At 45.8% G+C, this 20,064-nt stretch overlaps 4 protein-coding genes across 4 annotated transcripts; 2 read left to right on the top strand and 2 right to left on the bottom strand.

Moving 5' to 3' along the window:
• The first annotated feature begins 8,954 nt into the window (after positions 1-8,954).
• LOC117856016 (zinc finger BED domain-containing protein RICESLEEPER 2-like) lies at positions 8,955-10,879 on the top strand. Its single transcript, XM_072291419.1, has 3 exons — positions 8,955-10,377; positions 10,417-10,764; positions 10,872-10,879. Exons 1-3 carry the CDS (start codon positions 8,955-8,957, stop codon positions 10,877-10,879), a joined length of 1,779 nt encoding a protein of 592 aa, XP_072147520.1.
• Positions 10,880-11,098: 219 nt separating this feature from the next.
• On the top strand, positions 11,099-11,803 carry LOC117837210 (acyl-CoA-binding domain-containing protein 6). The gene is made up of 4 exons (XM_034716832.2): positions 11,099-11,190; positions 11,302-11,368; positions 11,458-11,519; positions 11,645-11,803. The coding sequence occupies exons 1-4, from the start codon at positions 11,125-11,127 to the stop codon at positions 11,786-11,788; spliced, it is 339 nt and encodes a 112-aa protein (XP_034572723.2). The 5' UTR covers positions 11,099-11,124; the 3' UTR covers positions 11,789-11,803.
• Positions 11,804-15,394: 3,591 nt separating this feature from the next.
• Positions 15,395-17,563, bottom strand: LOC117837114 (purine-uracil permease NCS1). Its single transcript, XM_034716732.2, has one exon. The coding sequence runs from the start codon at positions 17,185-17,187 to the stop codon at positions 15,565-15,567; it is 1,623 nt and encodes a 540-aa protein (XP_034572623.1). The 5' UTR covers positions 17,188-17,563; the 3' UTR covers positions 15,395-15,564.
• Positions 17,564-18,002: 439 nt separating this feature from the next.
• On the bottom strand, positions 18,003-19,137 carry LOC117859788 (uncharacterized protein At1g08160). The gene has a single exon (XM_034742973.2). It carries the CDS (start codon positions 18,796-18,798, stop codon positions 18,214-18,216), a length of 585 nt encoding a protein of 194 aa, XP_034598864.1. The 5' UTR covers positions 18,799-19,137; the 3' UTR covers positions 18,003-18,213.
• Positions 19,138-20,064: the final 927 nt, after the last annotated feature.

Below are 20,064 nucleotides of genomic sequence, written 5' to 3'. Positions count from 1 at the left end.
GGCAGTGGCAAAATCGGAAGTTCATGTTTTGGAAACAAGAAGTTCCGGTTTTGGGTGTCACGTATCACTAACGGCTAGTTGGTTTCAAAACTGAAGGTTCCGGTTTTGGGAAACCAGTAGTTCCAGTTTTGGTTTGACACCATAATGGCTAGTTTTTTAGGAGTGGGTATTTATACCCCCACACCCTCCTCAGTGGCTGGCTGCTATTTTAGAGGTTGCCGGTGTGCTTCCTGCCTATTCTAAGCTAAACTAAAGCCAAGATAGCTCTTCTCAACCCCTCTTTGTGAGGTTGTGTGATCTTTACTAGATCTTGTGAGTTGGGTAGTAGAGGGGAGCCATTCGTGAGCATTAGAAGAGCACTAAGTTCCTTGAGCACTGGTTTGCCTTGTCAAGTTTCAAGTGAAGGATTTGTTACTCTTGGAGTTGAAGCCTCCTAGAGGGCTAGGCATCGCCGGCTAGCTCCCAAAGGTGTGGTGAGCAGCGGAAAATCTGTGAAGGTTACGATCTTGCCTCCGCAAGAAAAAAGGTCATCTAGTAGAGACGAGGAAAGTGGTTGAAAGAGACTTGGCACTTTGGAAGGGAGTTGAGATAGACTCGTATTCCAATGGGCTCCTCAACAGAAATGTAGGATTCACAGTGGTGAATCTAAACTTCGGTGAAACAAATCTTTGTATCTCCTCGTTGGTTTGCTTACACTTGCATTTATTGTTGAACTTGTTGATTTGGTTGATCTACTCAGGTGTTTGTGTTTGTAAAGTGCAGGAACTCTGTGAGCCTGCTAAGAAACACCTACTAAGCTACTACACCAAGTCTGGTTTGATCTCGAGCTCTGAAGAGTCTCTTGGCCCCCTTAAGTGGATTTTGGTGATTTAATGATGCAAGCTCAAGTGTCTAACAAAGTTTCAAGTGCATAAGCAGGTTTAAAAGGATTATTGGTCATGAAGCACTTGTGATGGACCCCTCTAAAGGAAATGAAATGATAAACGGCATATTCTCAAGTCTAAATTTATTTCGATTTGAATTTTAGTACAGGAATGCCGCAATATTAAGAGGGATACATGATCTCTGATATTTATGTTGAAAAAGGTGCTCAAGATGACCTAACAAACTTATGAGAGACACCCTTTGCACCAGCACATCATATGGGGATACTTATTGGTGCTAACCTGAGAGTTCCGGAATTTTCCGAAGGTTTTTCCGAAATATTCCGGAGGTTCAGAGTTTACAGAGTTTTCGGAGGTTCGGATTTTTCTGGAAAGTTTTCCGAAAAATTCCGGAGCTTCCGGAAGTTTCCAAAGAAATTTTCGAAAATTTAACCCCTAACGGCTAGTTTCGGGGTGACGGGGTATAAATACCCCCTCCCATTCACTCTCTCTTGCCTCCTCACTGTCCTGAAAGCTCAGAAAGCATTCACTCCCCTCTTGGCCTTAGGTGAAGATTTGGTGGGGGATTTAAGGAGGGATTCTTGAGAGAGCAAGGGAGTGTGCTAGTGAGCTGAAACTCTATCTCTTGAGTACCTTTGTTCTTCGTCAAGCCGGCATTCCGCGTTTGTTAGTCTTGGAGCTTCAAGCTCCTAGCCGGCTAGGCGTTGCCCGGTTGAGCATCCAAGCTTTGTGGCTGCCTCAGGAAGTTTGTATTGCCCCGACGATTGAGTAAGTGACTCTAGCTCGATCTTTATGGTCGCTAGAGGGAGGAAAGTGGCTTAGGAGTGAAAAGCCCATCCTTCGTTGGTCCTCAACGGAGACGTAGGCATCAAGGTGTGAAGCTGAACTCCGGAAAACAAATCCTTGTGTCTCTTGTGCTTGTTATTCTTAATTTCATTCATATTCAAGCATAGAATATTTTTTCTAGGGTTTGTGCTCGATCCCTTTTCTAGCAAGTTAGAAGCTATACTATCTTGTATTAAAGGCTTAGAATAACCTGTTGAACAACCTATATTCGCCGATTTACTTTTCAGCAAGTTTATCTTGAGGTTGTAGTTGTTTTCTTTCAAAGTCCGAAAATATCCAAAGATTTCTCCGGAAATTTCCGAACCTTCGGAAATTTCTGGAACAATTTTCGGAAATTTCTGGAAGTTGCTGATAAGCTTGTTTGAAAGTGTAAAAATTTTCAGCCTCTAGTCGACATCCTAGATCCTTTCAAGCTCGTTCATCACTCTAAGTGTGGGGGTTCTCTTTGGACGAGCCAAAACTGGAAGTTCCGATTTTGGAAACCGAAGGTTCCAGTTTTTAGCAGAGAGAGTTTTATTCCGCTGCATTAAGTAACCTTCGGAGAATCCGTAGACTTCTTCGAAAATTCTGCAAGTTACAGAATCTCTAGAATATTCTCCAGAATCTTCGTATATCACTGATAAACTTGTTTTAAGCTGTGATAATTTTAGGTTACGCCTATTCACCCCCCTCTAGGCGACATCAAGATCATTTCATTAACCTAGGTCCGTGAACTATTAAGTTGCAAATTTAGGTTCCTCAACTTACTAAGTGTATCACTCAAGGTCCAAACCTCCCTAATTAATGTTCATCTTTCTACTTGCCATCTCGAAAGTATTGCTCGGTTCATGGGAGATGAGGAGAGAGATGTGTCGTTGCCATTGGTTTGCTAGCATGCCACGTGGGTAGTTACACACTATTTAGCAAAATTTGGATCTCGAGTGACACACTTAGCAAGTTCAGAGACATAAAATAGTATATTAGCAGTTTGGGAAACTAGTTGGCATCCTTGAACAAGTTTAGGACTGTTAGTGCACTTTACTCATATTAAAATATTGGATAACTTCAACCAGTGGATTTATAGCAAAGCTAAGACAATGATAAAATGCTGGAGCTTGGTATGATACATCAAATCCTTACAAGCACCAGGTATTCCCCTCTTTGAGAAAAGAATTTTAAATTTTAAGTTGCACAAGATTAGTCCACCCCAACTTCATTGGAACAAAGGCTTTGCAGTTTTCATTGTTTAAGTTGAAGAATCAAGATCATCCAACTTATTTTCTAACTAACTTATCCACCGGCATAATAGAAGCTAGAAGAGGGGTATGCATAAAATTTGTTGATACCATTATCCATTTGAAATTGACAAACCACAAAAGAATTCACAAATGCAATAACACCAAAATGCATCCTATTGAGTAACAGCTGTGTTAAAAGATTATATCAATACTAAGTTCTACTCCCTCCGTTCCAAATTGTAGGTCATTTTGGCTTTTCTAGTTCAGAAGTGTTTGTATGCATCTATACATAGTATATATCTAGGTGAATAGTAAAAACTATGCTCCTAGAAAAGTTAAAATGACGTACAATTTGGAATGGAGGGAGTATTACTATTTTAGCATAAGTAAGCAAAAGTAGTTTACTAAAAAAATTTATTTAAAAACTCTCAGGTACTTTAACTTGGGCAAGGTTGGGAGAATATTAGGAAGCTGAGTTGTGAGCCCACATTTTCTCAGAGATCTGCACAATAAAAATAAAGCAAAAATTAAGTAATTGCATTAATAACTAGACTAGACTATAATTCACTAGGAGATGGTGACACTTGACATTACAATGTTGAAAGGTTTGCCCAATTTGCTATGAAATCAAAAGAAGAATGCTTTCCTCAAGATCACCAAGCATCCTGTAAACAAATCCCAATCAAAGTTGGCAGTAAATGCTGCATATCGATATGAAAAAATCAGATTGAAGGCTTCTACTGAATGATAACAATATTTTCTCCAATATTTACCACCGAATGGAAATTTAAAAAAAATGGAGGATTTTTTTTAATACAAGTAACCATGAGAGTGACTTACAGGTGTTCTAGGTTGATCAAATTAGAAAAAAAAATTGGAATAGGTCCTTGAAGTTTCATCCCGTATATTCTCTCGGCAGGATCACAACATTAGCTCTCAAAAAAATGGAAAGAAGGAAGAGTTGTACCTAACAACAAGACGCCAAGTGGTTATGCGTACAAGTCTGTGAGGTTGGTTAAATTCTGAATAAATTCTGGAATAGACCCTTCGATGTAATTATCAAACATCCACCTGCATAAGCAGCCATATGACTAGTTAGTCTTTCTCCAAATTGGCTCTGCCTAACATAGATGGTTACTTAATGAAAAACAAAGGGACATAAGGCATACTTACAGGGACTGTAGATTCCTCAAAAGCGACAGTTCACGAGGAAAAGATCCATTGAGATGGTTATTATTGAAGTGCCTAGCTATATGGAGAGCATTCAATCAGCTACGAGAAGACCAAATACATTTGGTGGCAAATAATTTTGAAACTAAGACAATTTGAGCACCAACATTATCTGGAGAAGGGTTAATTCTTCCCATAAGATAGGCTTATTTATAAGTAAGCATGCACTAGATAGATCACAGACTAGCTATTTCAATTACATCAGCCAAACAACCCCAGCTAGAAACTGACCATTGGATGGTATAGACTATGGGCACAAAGGTCAACAATGTGGGATGTTATATTATTTGAAATTGCTAAAGTGGTATAAGAATTGCAGAATTATTTAGGAGCTTCAGTCTAGACTTGAGAAAGAGAATGCAGAAATAAGCATACATTTCTTAGATAAGGTATCGTTCATAGTATTCAGCTATATCATGTCTGCAGCTGTAATGGTTGCATTGCATGTCAGGACCAAAGTTTTGTAGCTCAATTAAGTTGGAAAATTACATTCTCTTGGCAATAGATTAAATTACAGTTCAACAGCATTCAACTGGATGGACTATCAATACAAAAACAATCGAAGTCCAGGATGAGAAAAAAGTTGGAAGGGAGCACCGTCGCGACCTGAGTGCCTGATCCGCACACAGCACGTGCAGTCGTTGTCCACTATCTTGATGTGCAGCTCTGCGAAGGTGAAGTGCTCCGTCCACAGCGTCAGATGAAGAATTGTCATGCTTCCCGCTGGCTGCTGCGAAACCAACAAATCTGAAGGGCCAGTGTGCCCGAGCAGCATCATGTCCCATCCGAGCACATGTGCAATGGAGCTGGACTTGCGAGGGAAACGATCTGCACACAACTAGAAACAATTATCATCGCTGTTAGTTCGAGATCAAGTAATTAAGCTCACTATAATCTACATGCATACATGCTATCAAATCGATGATCAGCATTCAGCAGAACATGACACAAGCAAAACATGTGGCAACCAAAAACCCCATGAAGAGAATACTAGATATATCAACTAGCCAACTGTATACATTCAAAAGCAAACTCAGCTGCTGATGTCTTTTCATTGGTTTTAGGAAAAAAATATAACCATGAATTACTTAAAAATTTGATTAATAAAAATTCAAACTACAAAACTTTCAATAAGATTAGTACAAACTTTCAACTCTATTACCACACAATTAACACAAACTTTCAACTTGAAAACTTCACATTAATTTGCGCACACTTTTGAATTAATCTTAAAAATTCTATTGGTTTGTAAAAATATTTTGATTAAATGTCTCAATTTGATGTACATGGGCTTTCAACTTAGGTTAGGCATCCACCAATCAAGCATGTAACAAGCATAGCGATCTCATCATAAATTTGATGGTGGAAGCGAAACTTGTGGTTGTTGTGGTAGGCAGAAGCGAAACTTGTGGCTGTTGTGGTAGTCGGTGCCAGTGTTTGTTGTTGCAAGATTCAATGAAGAGATGCACAACGATGTCTAAAGATCCATCTTGGCTCTAGAGGCACCGTGCATCGACATTAGCACCAGCTAGCATAGCGCTTGATAATATGTGGCTGTCTCCTCCGGCAATGGAGCTACTTGCCACAAGTTGTGGCTCATCGCTTCAATAGCATAGCCCCATTGTTGTATTGGCACCGAAGAGAAAACAAACCATAAAGGAGATGAAGGGGAGAGAAAGTGGATATTAATGAGTGAGTGACCGGGCAATCTCTGAAGTCAATGTCTAGCGGGCGCAAGATCCATCTTGTTTAGTCGTGCCACTTGTGGCATTTTCTGTTCCCTTTATTTCTCATTGTTTCATGCGAGTCAAATGAATGATTAAGAATGAAAGAGAGGTTGAAGGATAAATATGGGTTTGGACCCTTTAACACACATGGTTAATCATATACACTTGGCCCAGCTATGAAACCTACAATTGAGGTCTTACTGAAACTCGAGGTTGCTAAAGTTTTGAGCGCACATGATATTTAGAGTTATGCATATGACTAGTGTTTTACTTAGATGCTAAACGCTAGACGGTCGGACACCCTCCATTTAGTGTTTAGACAGTTTAGATGCTAAATTAAACGCTTTACACGGTTTGCACTGTAGCGGTAAATATGCATATAAATATTATAGTCAACTATATTTTTTCAGTAAATACAATTTGAGTTGTGCACATAACACAACATTATCCCACTCGTGCCCAAAATTATCCAACCAAAACATGTTTCTTATTGCTTACACAACTATCTAAACGTGTGTTTAAGTGTGTAAACACGTGTAAGGGTGTAACTCCTGTTTAAATTTACCGTTTACACCATTTTTTGACCAAGTTGACCAGTACATGTGTTTAGTGTTTAATTCAGCGACTAGGCTGTAAACTACACGCATACCCTCTGCCTACAACCATGGTCATTGTTATAGGTGGGACGGTGGCCTGGGCGAGTTGGACCAGGCCATTGCGCCCTTTAACGTCTCTATCAATCATATTGAAACACACATGGGATTGGTCGTAAATCATCATAACTCATCGTCATGTCACACCCGGTTTTAAAGATAAAATCAAGTGCATTGAATACATGTGCGGCAGGATCAAGTTACACACATGCACGATATAAGTGAATATCAAAGACACTGCCATAACGAAATAAAAGGAGTATTAACTATTATTACATGACCGAAAGTCTCAAATAAACTACAAAGTCTAATTATTACGCAGCAGAACTCCAAAGATAGCAACAACTCCATAGGCAGCTGACCGAAGAACTGTACACCTAGAACTCCTCAAAGTCGTGCAAGTACTCCTCCAGATTAGCTTGGTCTAGACAACGGTTTTGCAAAGGTGAGTATATTTATGGTTGATACTAACAAGTCATGGGGAACAGTGTAGTGTAAGGCAAATCAAGGTATGGCTAAGGCTTAAACAACATCAGCTTTTAATTTAGTTGGTCAAATTTTATTAACAATTAACTAGATGTAAGTTTATACCACCCAAAATTAAACAAGAACATACATAAAGTGATAACATAACCATGAATAAAGTAACAATAATTTAAGCCCATCTTTTGATTGTATTATCATGTGAGGGTTCAGGCGGCTCTTAACCGTGAGCACGGTTGATCGATCAGTTTTACACTCTGCAGAGGTTACATATCTTTACCCCAAGTTACGTAAAAGTTTAAAAGAACTTTGGACCCAACCATGCGGTGTTTGCAAGGCACCATACCACATTTCCGAGGTGTAATTGCATAGGGACGTTACGAGGCCTTTATAAAAATTCATTAGTCAGTGGTACCCCGCTAAGGTTTTGGTGTCTGATGTGCACAACCTATCACAGGCCGCTAATGCAATGACTCAGTCCCCCCTCTTGCCTCATCACGAGTAAGATTACCTCAGACTAAGGTTTCTAATTATTCAGCCAAGACCAGAGCCATTTAGTCTTCTGGTAGCACTATTTTTCTGGGTGGTCGCTCCATGTTCCGATTAAACATAATGGTCTTATATTAATGGAAGGTATACATAAATAATACCAAATTAATAATGATTTAGATTAAACCATCATAACCATATTTGAGCACTAAGCATGAGCTACCCAACATAAATTTAACTCGGTTGGTCAAGGCATAGGTAAATAAAATCTAGGACATCCTTAATTGGGACCCATCAAGTTTAAACTATACTGTGCATGGCAATGTTTTATAGAACATGAAAGTAAAGATGAATAGGACTTAAAGAAATGATCAAGGACACAACTTGCCTTCTTGACCTTGCTCTTGCTGTTCGTACTCCTCAAAAGCTTGATCTTCAAATCCCTCGAACTATTGATCGTCTACACACACCACACGAGGACATACAAGCAAACAAATGCAATACATAATAAAATAGTACACCAATCATAATAAACAGAGAAAACAAGTTTACAAAATTATTCTACGCATTAAAACGAACACGCGGACATAAAGAACGTCAAAAACGGACCTATAATGCAAAAACTGCGTTGAAAACAAGATGCAGGGACATAACTGCGAGAAACCAAACTTCTAGGGACCCAATGTTTAAATAGTTTTGAACTGCGGAAAGCTGGGGTGCAAAAAGGGAAAACCGCAGGGGCTAAAACGCAATGCGTGGCTGTTGACTCAGCTGACTCGATGCGGACCGTCGGATGGCGATCCGACGGCTTGCAGAAGGAGTGCTGACGTCAGCGATGGCGAGCGGCGGCGGAAAAGGGTAGTTCGACGGACTTGCTCGGAACGAGCCTCCGGGTGCAGATTCGGCCAGGGATTTGGCCAGGGGGTAGAGGAGGAAACTGCAGGCGTGATAAGGGTGCCACCGGCGCGGAAACCTGCGGCGGAGGCGGCGTAGATCGCACGGCGGCGACGGCGCCCCGGTAAGCTCGGGCGAGTGGAAAAGATGCACACAGGCGAGCGCGAAACTCCACGGGCGGCCTTGAGGACCTTGTGCGTAGCTTCGGGGGGCGTTGTTGGCCACGGAGAAGCTATGGCGGCACAGATCGACGACGCACGAGCGGTGGCGCAAGTGCGAGCTTGCGACGGCGCGGAGCTGTAGATGCGGAAGCGGTTGCGGTTGGGGAGAAAAGAAGATAGCGGCGGCAGCCTTTTGTACGAGCCCTGGTGTGTGGGTCCAGAGGCCAGGACGGACGCAGCGCGAAGAAAAACTCGGACTCGAGTCCGAGCAGAGAAGCGGCGCTGGAGCAACGGGTGCGGGCGAGAGCTGGCGGAGGAGAGAGATGACACACGGGCCCCACAGCGCAGCAAGAGGAGCTGCTGCGTGCGGATGAGGGAGCTGCCCCACATGCCCAAAGCAATTTGCAAGTACTGTGGAACAAAGTTGACTGCAAACAGAAAATCAAGTACAAACAGCCTTCGAACTCACATTGCGGAGCATTGCCCCACAATCCCTAGTGATGATAGGAACAAATTTGTCGCTACAATGAAGAAAAAGCCTGTAGATGGTTCATTCACCTTTAATCAACAGAGAAGTCGTGACTTGATGATTGCATGGTGTGTTAGAGCTGATGTAGCATTCAATAAGTTTGATGATGAAGGGTTTGAGCCTTGGATGGAGTCATTGCAACCTGCATTTAGATGCATAGGGCGACAAATGATTCGTAATGAATGTGTTGCTAAGTTTGAGAGAGCAAAGATAGAATTACGAAGTGAACTTCAGAGTCTTAACTCTCGCATTTGCTTCACATCTGATCTTTGGACATCAAACCAAAAGTTGGGATATATTTGTGTGACAGCTCACTATATTGGCCCTGATTTTGTTTTGAAGAAAAAGATAATTGCATTTAAGGATCTGAAGTATCCACATACGGGTGTAGCTATTGAGGAAGCCATTACAACTGTTCTGACAGATTATGGTATCAAAGAGAAGATGTTTACCATCACACTCGACAATGCAGCAAATAACAAGGCAGCTTGTGATCTTTTGCAAGAAAGCGGAAAGTCTGACATGTTATTTGGTGGTGAGCATCTTCTTGTTAGATGTTGTGCTCATATACTCAACATTCTTGTCCAAGATGGTATGAACATTGTTAGTGCTGTGATAGAGTTGATAAGAGATCTGATTAGGCACATTAACTCATCACCATCACATATCCAGGATTTCAATGAGATAGCTCAAAGGGAATGTCTTGCTGCAAAGGCTGGTTTAGTCCTTGATGTTCCCAACCGTTGGAACTCAACCCATGCCATGATTATGGAGGCAGTAAAGTACAAGATCGTCTTGAAGCGATATGCCCAAGCAAATCAGCAACCATTTCCAACTGAAGAAGAGTTTAGCAAAGTTGAATATATTGGTGAGTTTCTTGGAGTTTTTGAAGAAACTACCAGGGCGTTCTCAGCTGATAGATACGCTACTTCCCACATGTTCCTGGATAATGTGCTTTGTATCCATCAAACTCTAAATAGTCCAGAATGGTACAAGGATGAGGTTATCGCAGATTTGGCAAAAGCAATGGAGAGGAAATTTGATAAGTATTGGAATGGAAATTACAATATGGTCCTTGTTATTTGCAGCATACTTGATCCAAGAACAAAAGTTGACTTCTTAGACTTCTTTTATGAGAAGGTGTGCATGAACTTTATTGACATTGACTTGAGCAAAAATCAGGCTAAAGAGTGGCTTCGCCTATATTTCAGGAAGTATGAAGAGGTTATTAAACAAAATGATACAAATGTAGTATCACAAACTGGTGCGTCCAGGAGCATGGTGAACCGTTCTCCAGTGCTAGTTCTTGGAAAAAGAAGACTAGAACAAGAATTTGCTGAATATAGGCATCAGAGGAGAGGGACTTGGATTGAAAAATCAGAACTTGATGCATATCTAGATGAACCACCAGTGAGAACAGATGAAAATTTTGAAATTCTGACTTGGTGGAAGACAAACTCCAACAAGTACCCTATGCTGTCAGCGATGGCACGCGATTTCTTAGCAATTCCACTCAGCACCGTTTCTTCTGAATCAGCATTCAGCTTGAGTGGTCGGATTCTTAGTGACAATCGAAGCTCAATGACACCAGAAACTCTTGAAGCTTTGGTCTGTTGCAAAGATTGGCTGTACAAGTATCCCACCAATGAAGGTAATTTTTACTGCATATTAGTATGTTACTAAGACAGTTATATCTTTGCAACTTGTTACTGCATATACATGTACTGATGTCTCTAGTATGCCTCTTTGTATCTGCAGCCACCTGAGATAATGATGCCTCTTTGAGTTCGAAGAAGCTCAAATGAATCTTAAAGGTACCCATAATTATAGATTCAAACAACTTTTAAATGTTGTATTTTTGGTAGTTGCATTTAAGGTTCAAACAACTTCAATTGAGATGTTATAGAATCATCACCTCATTGGTATCAATCTTACTTACAACGGCATTGGTCTTCATACTGGAACCCTTGTATGATCATAGGTTCTGGATTTGAAAAGTTTGTCATGGTCAATGCTGGAAGCTAAATCAGAATCAGCTGAAGCAGTCTCATTTGCTGCATGTGCTGGTCATTCACTGGTAACCACCAAATTCTCTTTACACGTGAATTGAGTGAAATTGGCCATTTTTTCCCTATTGGTTAGCTTATAACTGTATAGTGTATTTGCATCTGGCTTTGCTATCTTCCAGATTCCATGGGGAAATAAGATCCTATGTCTTGCAGGACATAGCAGGGAACCTACAGAAAGTCTCAGTGGTTAGGATAATATGTTTCTTTTCTAACTACTCATTTCTCAGTGTAAAAGTTCCTATTTCAGTATTGCTTATGCAATGTATTTGTGACAGTTAAAGAGTTTGATCCACAAACCTGCACTTGGTCTTCCCTGCGTACTTATGGAAGCTCACCGGTATGATTATTCTGTTTGTATTTTATCATCAGAAAAGCTTCTACAGTATTTACACATTTTACCTTACCTGAAATTTGCTTGATTTATTTTCCAAATCTGTGCTGACATTTTTCTATTTACTTTAGAGCTCACGTGGTGGTCAATCAGTGACTCTTGTTGGCGACACTTTGGTTGTGTTTGGCGGGGAAGGTCATGGGAGATCACTTCTAAATGATCTGCACATTCTTGATCTTGAGACCATGACTTGGGATGAATTTGAGACCACGTAAGTTCTATGAAGAAAATTTGTTCAGTTGGCTAATTGACATTAGTAATTTTTTTTGGTACAAATGATTGTATTTTTATGTTCTGGGTCTGGGTCCCTACTGGATAGGAATGGTCCTCCTTCCTGTTAATGTTGAACTGGTTTCTTATATAACTGTGGAGATCCAAACTTGAAAGTGACATGAGAATGATGCATATTTAGCTTGCAGTTGGTAATTACACTTGGTCTAGGACATGCGATGAAACTTGTATTATACTTGCTTTGCTTTGATGTGCAGGATCAATATCTGACTGTTTTAAAACTATGATGTTGCTCTTCAGAGGCACTCCCCCTTCTCCAAGATCAGAGCATGCTGCTGCTTGCTTTGCAGAGTGATATTTGGTGGGGGGTCTCATTCTACATGTTTCAGTAACCTACATCTCCTTGACACACAGACAGTGAGAATTGATAGAAAAAAATGAGTAAATGAGTGCATGGCCCATTTTAGTTTGGTCGGGCAAGCTGTTTACCATTTTGATTATCAAGAGACCATTGGGAAGAAGTTAAAGAAACCAGGACGAGCAGCTAGAAGACAGGGCTTCTGAAGTGTCTATTATGTAGATCAAGAGACTTGTTTTGTTTTTTTAAGTGTAGCTTAAGACACTTGGCTTAAGACACTTGTTTTTTTAGCTGTAGCTCTGGAAAAATAAATTAATGGCATGCAGCTGCCATGGGTACCCATTTTTATGGGGCGGGGTGGGGCGGGGTGATTAATTTATTTTTTAGGTGGGGTTGGGGCGGGTGGTTATCCTTAGCTGTTGCGGTTAGGGGTGGGTGAGGGGCGGGTACACCCCCCGCTAGCAGGGCTAAGCTGGCCTGGCTGCTAGCTGCTGGCTGGGCCGGTGCGTGCGGAAGGAAAACTGGGCCGCTGCCTGCTAGCTGGGCGGAGGCGAGGCTTTGGGCCGTGCTGGCGGATAGGCGCTGGGCTGCCAGGAGAAGAAACGGGAGATGCGAGGGAGGCCTGGCCGCTAGCTGGGCCAGCCTGCTGCTCGTTGGGCCGAGCGGAGGAGAAAAGAAAGAGCTGCGCGAAGGGAACCAAAAAAGGGCCGAAGCCCAGAAGTTGCAGCTGCCAGGAGATTGCGACGGCTGGAAAAGAAGAAACTGACGCTGCAGTTAGCTGCTGCTCCCATTCAGAAAAGCAGAAATGCAGGCAGGAGATCGCCACTGAAACCGAAGCTCTCAGGCTGAACTAACTGGGTTCCACTCCAATTTTTTTAGCTCCACTCCATCAACTCCACCACATTGCAGCTCCACTCTACCAACTCCAAAAAAATACCAGAGTTGTCTACATGTTTGGCAAAATGCACAAATTCAGCTCCGAAAATAGAAGCTGTTGCTGGGTAAAGTCCATTATACCCATGTGAATGGGTCCCACTTGTCAGTCTCCTTTAGTTCTCCCTTTCTTCTCCTTTGCTGGCAGGGGCGGCGCGGTGAGCAGGGCAGGCGGCGTGGCGGGCAGGGGCGGGACGGCGGGCGGGGGCAGGCGGCGCGGTAGGCAGGGGCGGCGCGGGTGGGGGCGATGCAGCGAGCAGGGGCGGCGCGGCGGGCAGGGGCGGGGCGGCGGGCGGGGGCGGGCGACGCGAGGCGCGGTGGGTGGGGGCGGGCGGTGCGGTAGGCAAGGGCGGCGCGGGGCGCAGCGGGTGGGGGCGATGCGGCGAGCAAGGGCGGCGCGGCAGGCAGGGGTGGGCGGCGCGGTGGGCACGACCGACCGCGGTGGAAGGCAGGGGCGGCGCAGCGGGCAGGGTAGGAGGGGGCGACGGGAGGATTCTTTTTGTTTCGCAAACCGGTAAGTTATGTAACGAGTGGCAATGATGGGTAAATACCCACCAACTCCACGAGGAGGTCTGTAAAGGGGGGTTTTTGGAGCACCTCTTGAGGTACTCCAAAAAAACGTGGCTCTACCCCCTCCCCCCCCCACCTTTTTTCTGGAGCCGAAGGTGCTAGAGCTAGACGCGTTTGGTTGCGAAATTTTTGAGCAATTTTTCGTGGAGCGCACTCCCCTAAACTGGACAGGAAAACTGGAGCCAGCGCAGGACTGAAAGGAGCTGGCGCCTGTTACCACTGCCAACAGCAAATAGGACCGAAGAAACTTGATAGGAACTGACGACTGAACTCCAGAATTCAGGACTAAAGACTTGCTGACAGAAAAAAAAAAACTGAAACTGAACACAGGCAAAGGCTTAACTGAAACTGAAACTCTACAGAAAGAAAGAAGAAAAGCCACCCAAAAGTGAAACTCGAACTCGAAACCAATCAAACATGATGAAAACGATGCAACGGCATGGATGCACAAATAAAATCCTATATTTCATTATTTAATTAGAAAAATGCTTAAATGCCTAGAAAATGCAAAACTTGACCTTATATGCCTTAAACAAGTAAAAAAAATTGGTTTCTAGCAAATTTTAACAAATTGCAAAGTTGGAGATTTGGGGTGTTACACATCGTTAGTAGTATAGGGCGAGGTTGTTGGCCAGGCCCAAACACTTTCACAAATTCCACCTCTGTGGCCGGATCAAAAACTATGAAACACCCTCGCAATAATGGGGTCAAAAAACTAGCTAATGTTGACCTCCAAGATGCGTCTAGGTGACCTTTAATCCTTAATATGTTCGCGGACATTTCACCAAACATCTGGCATGCACTCTCCACATGGTTGCTCCTCTTACCAAAATCCGAGTAGCTACCCTCAACGGTTTCCTCATGGTTGTTATTCTTGCTCAAATATGGATACACGTGAGGAGGAAGCGATTTAGGGTAGATTACTTATAAGAAAAAGATGATGTGTCTACTGTTATTTTTTCCCTCAAATACGTAAAAGAGCTACACATGTTTGTATTAAGAAAGAAATGGTAAAAGTTTAATTACACAACGTGCGTCGCCTTTAGCTTTTATATATGAAAAAATATAGCCTGACTTCCTCAAAAAAAAAACATGCGTCGCCTTGTGAACACACTGTACATGAAACCTCTAGCTTAATTTTACATCAATCAAACAACTGCCTGATCAAAGTGGCCAAGCCAGCTAGCTATCACTATGACTAAGAGACAACCTAGATGCTCTTGCTGCAATCCACATCTCTGCTTCGGCCTTGAGCCCTTGATCCTTTTTAGTGTTTCAAGGTTAGGTTGATTCATCATAGCTGTCCGACTGAGATTCAAGCTGTTTGGCAAGTATTATATCGTGATGATTATGTTCACTTGTAGGTTGCTACAAGCATCTAGCATAAGTGTCAACTAATCTAAACATAATTGATCAATAAACTTTTCCTGTATAATTTCTCATTTTTGTGATCAATGATTCATACATCAACATCGGGGCATGGAAAATGAGAAATCTTAAAACAATTAAGGGTGGACTTTTGCACAGCTAGAGCTTCTGAATACTAACCTATGGTGGACCTTTGCATAGCGTAGCTAGGATAAGATGCTGCATTTGGGCTAACCGTTGTTTTCAAGTAAATTTGCCTTTGCGGTGTCCCCAGGAGTGGGAATTGCAATTTTCAAACAAAAATGATGCCTGATTCGCTACTCTTACCATGCTAGTAGAATGCTATTCTTCCTCTTCAAAATGAAAAAGGTAAAATGCTAGTCTTGCCAGCTTATAAGGGCATCTGCCACCAATTTTACATGTAGTTAATGACGCAAGTTTGAAAGCTCTACGACTAATTTGAGCATAACAACAATTCCGTACTTTTAACTGTATGTTGCAATTTTTACAAGTTCAGCCATCAGCCTGGTGTCAATTGCTGTGTTGTTTCGCTTGTACCCCTCCCCGGCCGCAGAGCAGACAGTAGACGGCACCGGCGACGAAAAAGCTGACGAACCAGGCATTGTTGTACGCCGTGGCAAATGCCTTCGAGACACTCGGCAGGACCCCAACTTTTTGCAGGAATCCCGGCACGATAGGCGCAACTCCGGCTGCCATCGCCGCCATCGCCGCGACGTTGAAGCCATTCTGGAAGTAGTAAGGGCTGCCGCTGTCCTCCGAGTACAGCGCGTCGACGTCTAGAGCGGTGCGCCGCACGATGTAGTGGTCGGCGAGGATGACCCCTCCGATGGGACCCATGAGCGCCGAGTAGCCGAGCAGCCATGTGTAGACGAAGCTCTCGCTGGAGCTGAGCAGCCGCCACGGCTGGAACGCGATGCCGAGCAGCGCGGTGACGAGCGCCCCCTTGGCGAACGTGAACCTGCGGGGGCTCATGCTGACCAGCGCGTTCGCCGGCGCGACGACGTTGGCGGCAATGTTGGTCGTGATGGTCGCGAGGCCGATGCCGAAGATGGCAAGAAACGTCGTCACCGGCCCTCCGATGCGCCCGAGGAGCTCGATCGGGTCGGAGACAACGTGGCCGAAGATGGCCTCGGTGGCGGAGGTGATGGCGAGCCCGGCAAAGGTGAACATTCCCATGAACACTGGCAGCCCGGCCTGGCCGAGCACCTGGTCCGCCTGGCTCCGCGCGTACCGCGCGAAGTCCGGGATGTTGATGGCCACCGTCGCCCAGAAGCTGATGTTCGCGGTGAGCGACGGGAAGAAGACCTTCCTGAACTCGGCGCCTGTCAGCCTAGGCGGCAGCGACAGGATGCGCCCGAATCCACCGGCGGAAGTGTAGGCCCAGGCCAGCAGCGCGGAGGTGAGGACGAAGAGCACCGGCGCCGCGAACTTCTCGAGCTTGCGGATGCCCTCCATGCCGCGCATGATGACGCCGAGCTGCGCGGCCCAGAACGCGAGGAAGCACGCGAACTCGAGCGGCGCCGCGCCGAGGCCGGGAACCGGCGCGAGCAGCGGCTGGTACGACTTGAGCCGGGACGGAAGGAGCAGGAAGATGGCGCGTCCCCCGATCCATGACTCGATGCCGAACCACCCGCAGCCGACGAGCGCGCGGATGACGGCCGGGACGTGCGCGCCGCGGACGCCGAAGGCGGCGCGCGCGAGCACCGGGAACGGAAGGCCGTGGGTGACCGCCGGCGCTGCTGTGAGGACGAGCGTGACGAGGACGATGAGGTTGGCGAATGCCACAGTGGCGACGCCCTGGAGCGCGGACATGCCGAGGTCAACGAGGCTGCCGGCGAGGTAATAGGACGGCACGCCGACGACGAGCCCAACCCAGAGGCTAGCTAGGTCCCACGCCGTCATGGTGCGTTCCGACGGCGGAGTGGGGGCTAGGTCCGACTCACTCGACGAGGACCTGGGGCTCGCCGGTAGGAGTCGCCGCGGGGGCGAGGCCACCGTGAGCGCGAGGCTCGGCCTGCGCGGGAGAAGTGGCAGCCGTGGCGCTGCCTGGGAGCTCGACGCCACGAGGCGGTGCTGCAAATGGGTCGCATGGCGCGCGGTGATGGCCTTGGACATCGCCATGGACATGGCCATGTCCGCCCGGCCGGAGAAGCAGGGGAAGCAAAGGAAGGAAGGAAGGAGAGGATTGGGGTGGTTCTTGGAGCTTTGCAGCTGAGGATATGGGGATCTTGTTGCTTGGTTGGTTGCACTGCGTGTGACTGTACAACCGGGCCCGCTGCTGTTGACAGCGAGGCCTGATTCGTTGAGGGTTCGGTTGCCGTCGGATTGTGACTACAAGAGTGAGACCTCAGCTGTAGGATGGGAAATCAGAGGGCAGATGATTTGGCTGGGGTATTTTAAGCGCCATTAGGTGCGTGTTGGAGATGCTTTGCCCATGAGGGCGACTGGTTGTGGTTGATGATTCTGTACGAAACTACTCTCTCTTTTGGCAGGATCCCAAGCTTCTTCGACATGTTAGGCACTTGGGCCATGATGCCATGTGATAGGCAAGATTTATGTTTACGACCTGATCTCATCTGTGCTGCTGCGCCATTGCACTAATTTCTTCAACTTGTCCTTTGTTTATTTTAGAGGTTCTGTCATCAAATGCCATTATCACGTTTGGTGTTGAAACTTGGAGGAGAGTACATTTTTCCTTTTTTTAAAAAGCAAGAAAAAAAAGTAGAATAACAAATCTCGATTGGGCCTGTATGTTGAACAAACTTTGGGATGGGCCAAGTTACGAGCCAAGTGAAGATAAGTCGACCAGGGCGGACCGAGTTTCCTAGTACTTCCTGGGGCCCAAATGAAATGCTGTGTACTGAACACGAAATTGCGAAAATAAGCTGCACTAAATTCTCAGCAAAAATCTCTGAAAAATAAATATTTTCGTTATGAAAAGCGAAAAATATCAATAATATTTACTTGATAATATTAAATTGTCAACAGGTCTTTACCAAACCCCATGAAAAAAACAATTTACAGCAAAGAATATAAAGTGAAGAAAGAAATGTACAACAAACCAAGGTAATCGTAATACGAAAGAAGGCAACTCTCAAATCAGTCAATCCACACATAGCCAATCCTTGAAGCATAGAGTATCACGCAGGGTCGCGCGGCTCAGATGTGCACGTAGCAGGGCACCCGGTGGAACGAGGTCGGCGACGCGAAGTCGATGGCCACCGCCGGGCAGCTGGCGCGCACGGTGTACTTGCGCGTCCTCACCACGCCGTACCGGAACCTCACCTTGGCGACGACGTGCACGTCCACCGTCAGCTTCCCGGCCGTGCGCTCCCTCTTGATGCCCTCCTGGACGTCCCGCGGCAGCGTCCAAGCGTCGGGCGCCGCCCGGGCGGCGACGTCGACCCGCGTCTCGTCCTCCGGCGACTGGGTGAACCCCGGCGCGTGGGCGCCGGCGAGGTACGTGCCGTTGTACCACACCCCGACGTCGAGCCAGCGGTAGGACACGCCCGCGCGCTCGTTCGGGTTGAAGGCGCGCAGGGTGAGGTCGAACGCGCCCGCGAGCCCGCCGGCGGCCGTGAAGTTGAAGCCCGTCGTGGAGGCGTGGTCGACGGAGAGGACGAGCTTGGACGGGTGGAGGAAGAGCCAGAGGAGGACGACGATGACGACGACGACCGCCACCGCCAGCAGCGTCGCCGCCGCGCACCGGAACGTCGACGGCCGTGTGCGCCTGGGCTCCGCCATCTCCGCAACACCCGATCGGTCGATCGATCAAGAAGGTTTGGCCACTGGAACTTTTGATTTCGTGCTTGAGGTTGAGGGAGGGCGTGCGGTTCTTTCCGTCGTAGCTAGCTGCTCGTAGCGATTCCTCACGAACGTTGCATCAGTGCCGCTATATAGTGAGCTCGCCCGATACTTTGAGTGGCGAGAGGAGCGTTCTACACGGGTCGTGACAGGCTGTGGCCGCTGGAGTAGCCGGCGGGTTTCGAAACCACGCGACGTGCGCTGGCCATGGCCCGTGGGGCAGCGAGCGAGCTCGATAGCTCATCGCATGGCGCTGTAAGCGTTGTTCTGAGGGCCGGTGTGGGCGGTTTGGATGGAGCTGTGGTTTTGGAATTGGAATCCTTCTGCCTCACTCCTACTCCGGCGGAATCGATTCGGAGGGAGGGAAAGCATAATGGCAACCGGCCCCGCGAGTGTGGATGGCATGCATATCTTGGACTATCTAAGAATGTGCTCACACTGATCTTTAACTTTTTTGGCAAAAAGATGGGAGTTGTAGAAGAGCCAAGAATGTGCAGAAAGAAACTGGAGAAGGGTCTCGCCCCACCGGCCCGGTACATGTATAGCTTTGACAAGATGAAAGCAGAGTATTTCGCAACGTCTCAGGATGTGAGGTGACCTTACGGCCTAATCTGGGCCCATTGTGGCAATATGGAATTATCCATCCATCCACAAACTGGAATTTTCTCTAGCTCCGATCCACAAACCGGCCCAGCAACGTCTTAAAGGCGCCAATTTTCGACCAAGTCCGAATTCGGGCCAAGAGGCCAAGAGCAAGACACGTGCAACTTTTTTCAAGCAACCGGCAAGAGTCTTGTTGGCATAGGAGTACAAAGAAGAAGAAGACGACAAACCTATAAGACGGTAGTGACCAACAAGCCATCATCATTGCTAAAAAAATATAAACCATCATCACAACACGAAGTCACTTCTGCACTGATGATAAAGTATGAGATCTCACAAAGTATCACCCTGCCACAACAACATGGTCATTCATTCAGCCCCCCGGCAACTCTCCTTCCATGCATGCTCTTCGTCACCAAACAATGCGGCACCGTTGGAGCAACAGCGACACGCCGGCACGCCATGCAGAGCAAGGAGGAAGGAGCAAAAAGTGCACACTAAAAACGAGCAAGGAGCTACAAGAGCTAGCTAGAAACTGTAAGGCGATCGATCGCACCCAACAGCTGCTACTCCCATGCTTCTCGATCTCAGTAGTAAATCAAG

The sequence above is a fragment of the Setaria viridis genome, chromosome 1 (genome assembly GCF_005286985.2).
Source record: "Setaria viridis chromosome 1, Setaria_viridis_v4.0, whole genome shotgun sequence".
NCBI classification, from domain to species: domain Eukaryota; kingdom Viridiplantae; phylum Streptophyta; class Magnoliopsida; order Poales; family Poaceae; genus Setaria; species Setaria viridis.
The sequence above is the reverse complement of the archived record's forward strand: the minus strand, read 5'-3'. Positions and strand labels throughout refer to the sequence as shown.

Coding starts and splice junctions, on each gene's coding strand:
- LOC117837114 (XM_034716732.2), bottom strand. CDS start 17,187: ATGGCCATGTCCATGGCGATGTCCAAGGCCATCACCGCGCGCCATGCG.
- LOC117859788 (XM_034742973.2), bottom strand. CDS start 18,798: ATGGCGGAGCCCAGGCGCACACGGCCGTCGACGTTCCGGTGCGCGGCG.
- LOC117856016 (XM_072291419.1), top strand. CDS start 8,955: ATGAGGGAGCTGCCCCACATGCCCAAAGCAATTTGCAAGTACTGTGGA. Junction 10,378..10,416: donor AAATGTAGTATCACAAACTG/GTGCGTCCAGGA, acceptor CTCCAGTGCTAG/TTCTTGGAAAAAGAAGACTA.
- LOC117837210 (XM_034716832.2), top strand. CDS start 11,125: ATGCTGGAAGCTAAATCAGAATCAGCTGAAGCAGTCTCATTTGCTGCA. Junction 11,369..11,457: donor ACCTACAGAAAGTCTCAGTG/GTTAGGATAATA, acceptor TATTTGTGACAG/TTAAAGAGTTTGATCCACAA. Junction 11,520..11,644: donor GTACTTATGGAAGCTCACCG/GTATGATTATTC, acceptor TATTTACTTTAG/AGCTCACGTGGTGGTCAATC.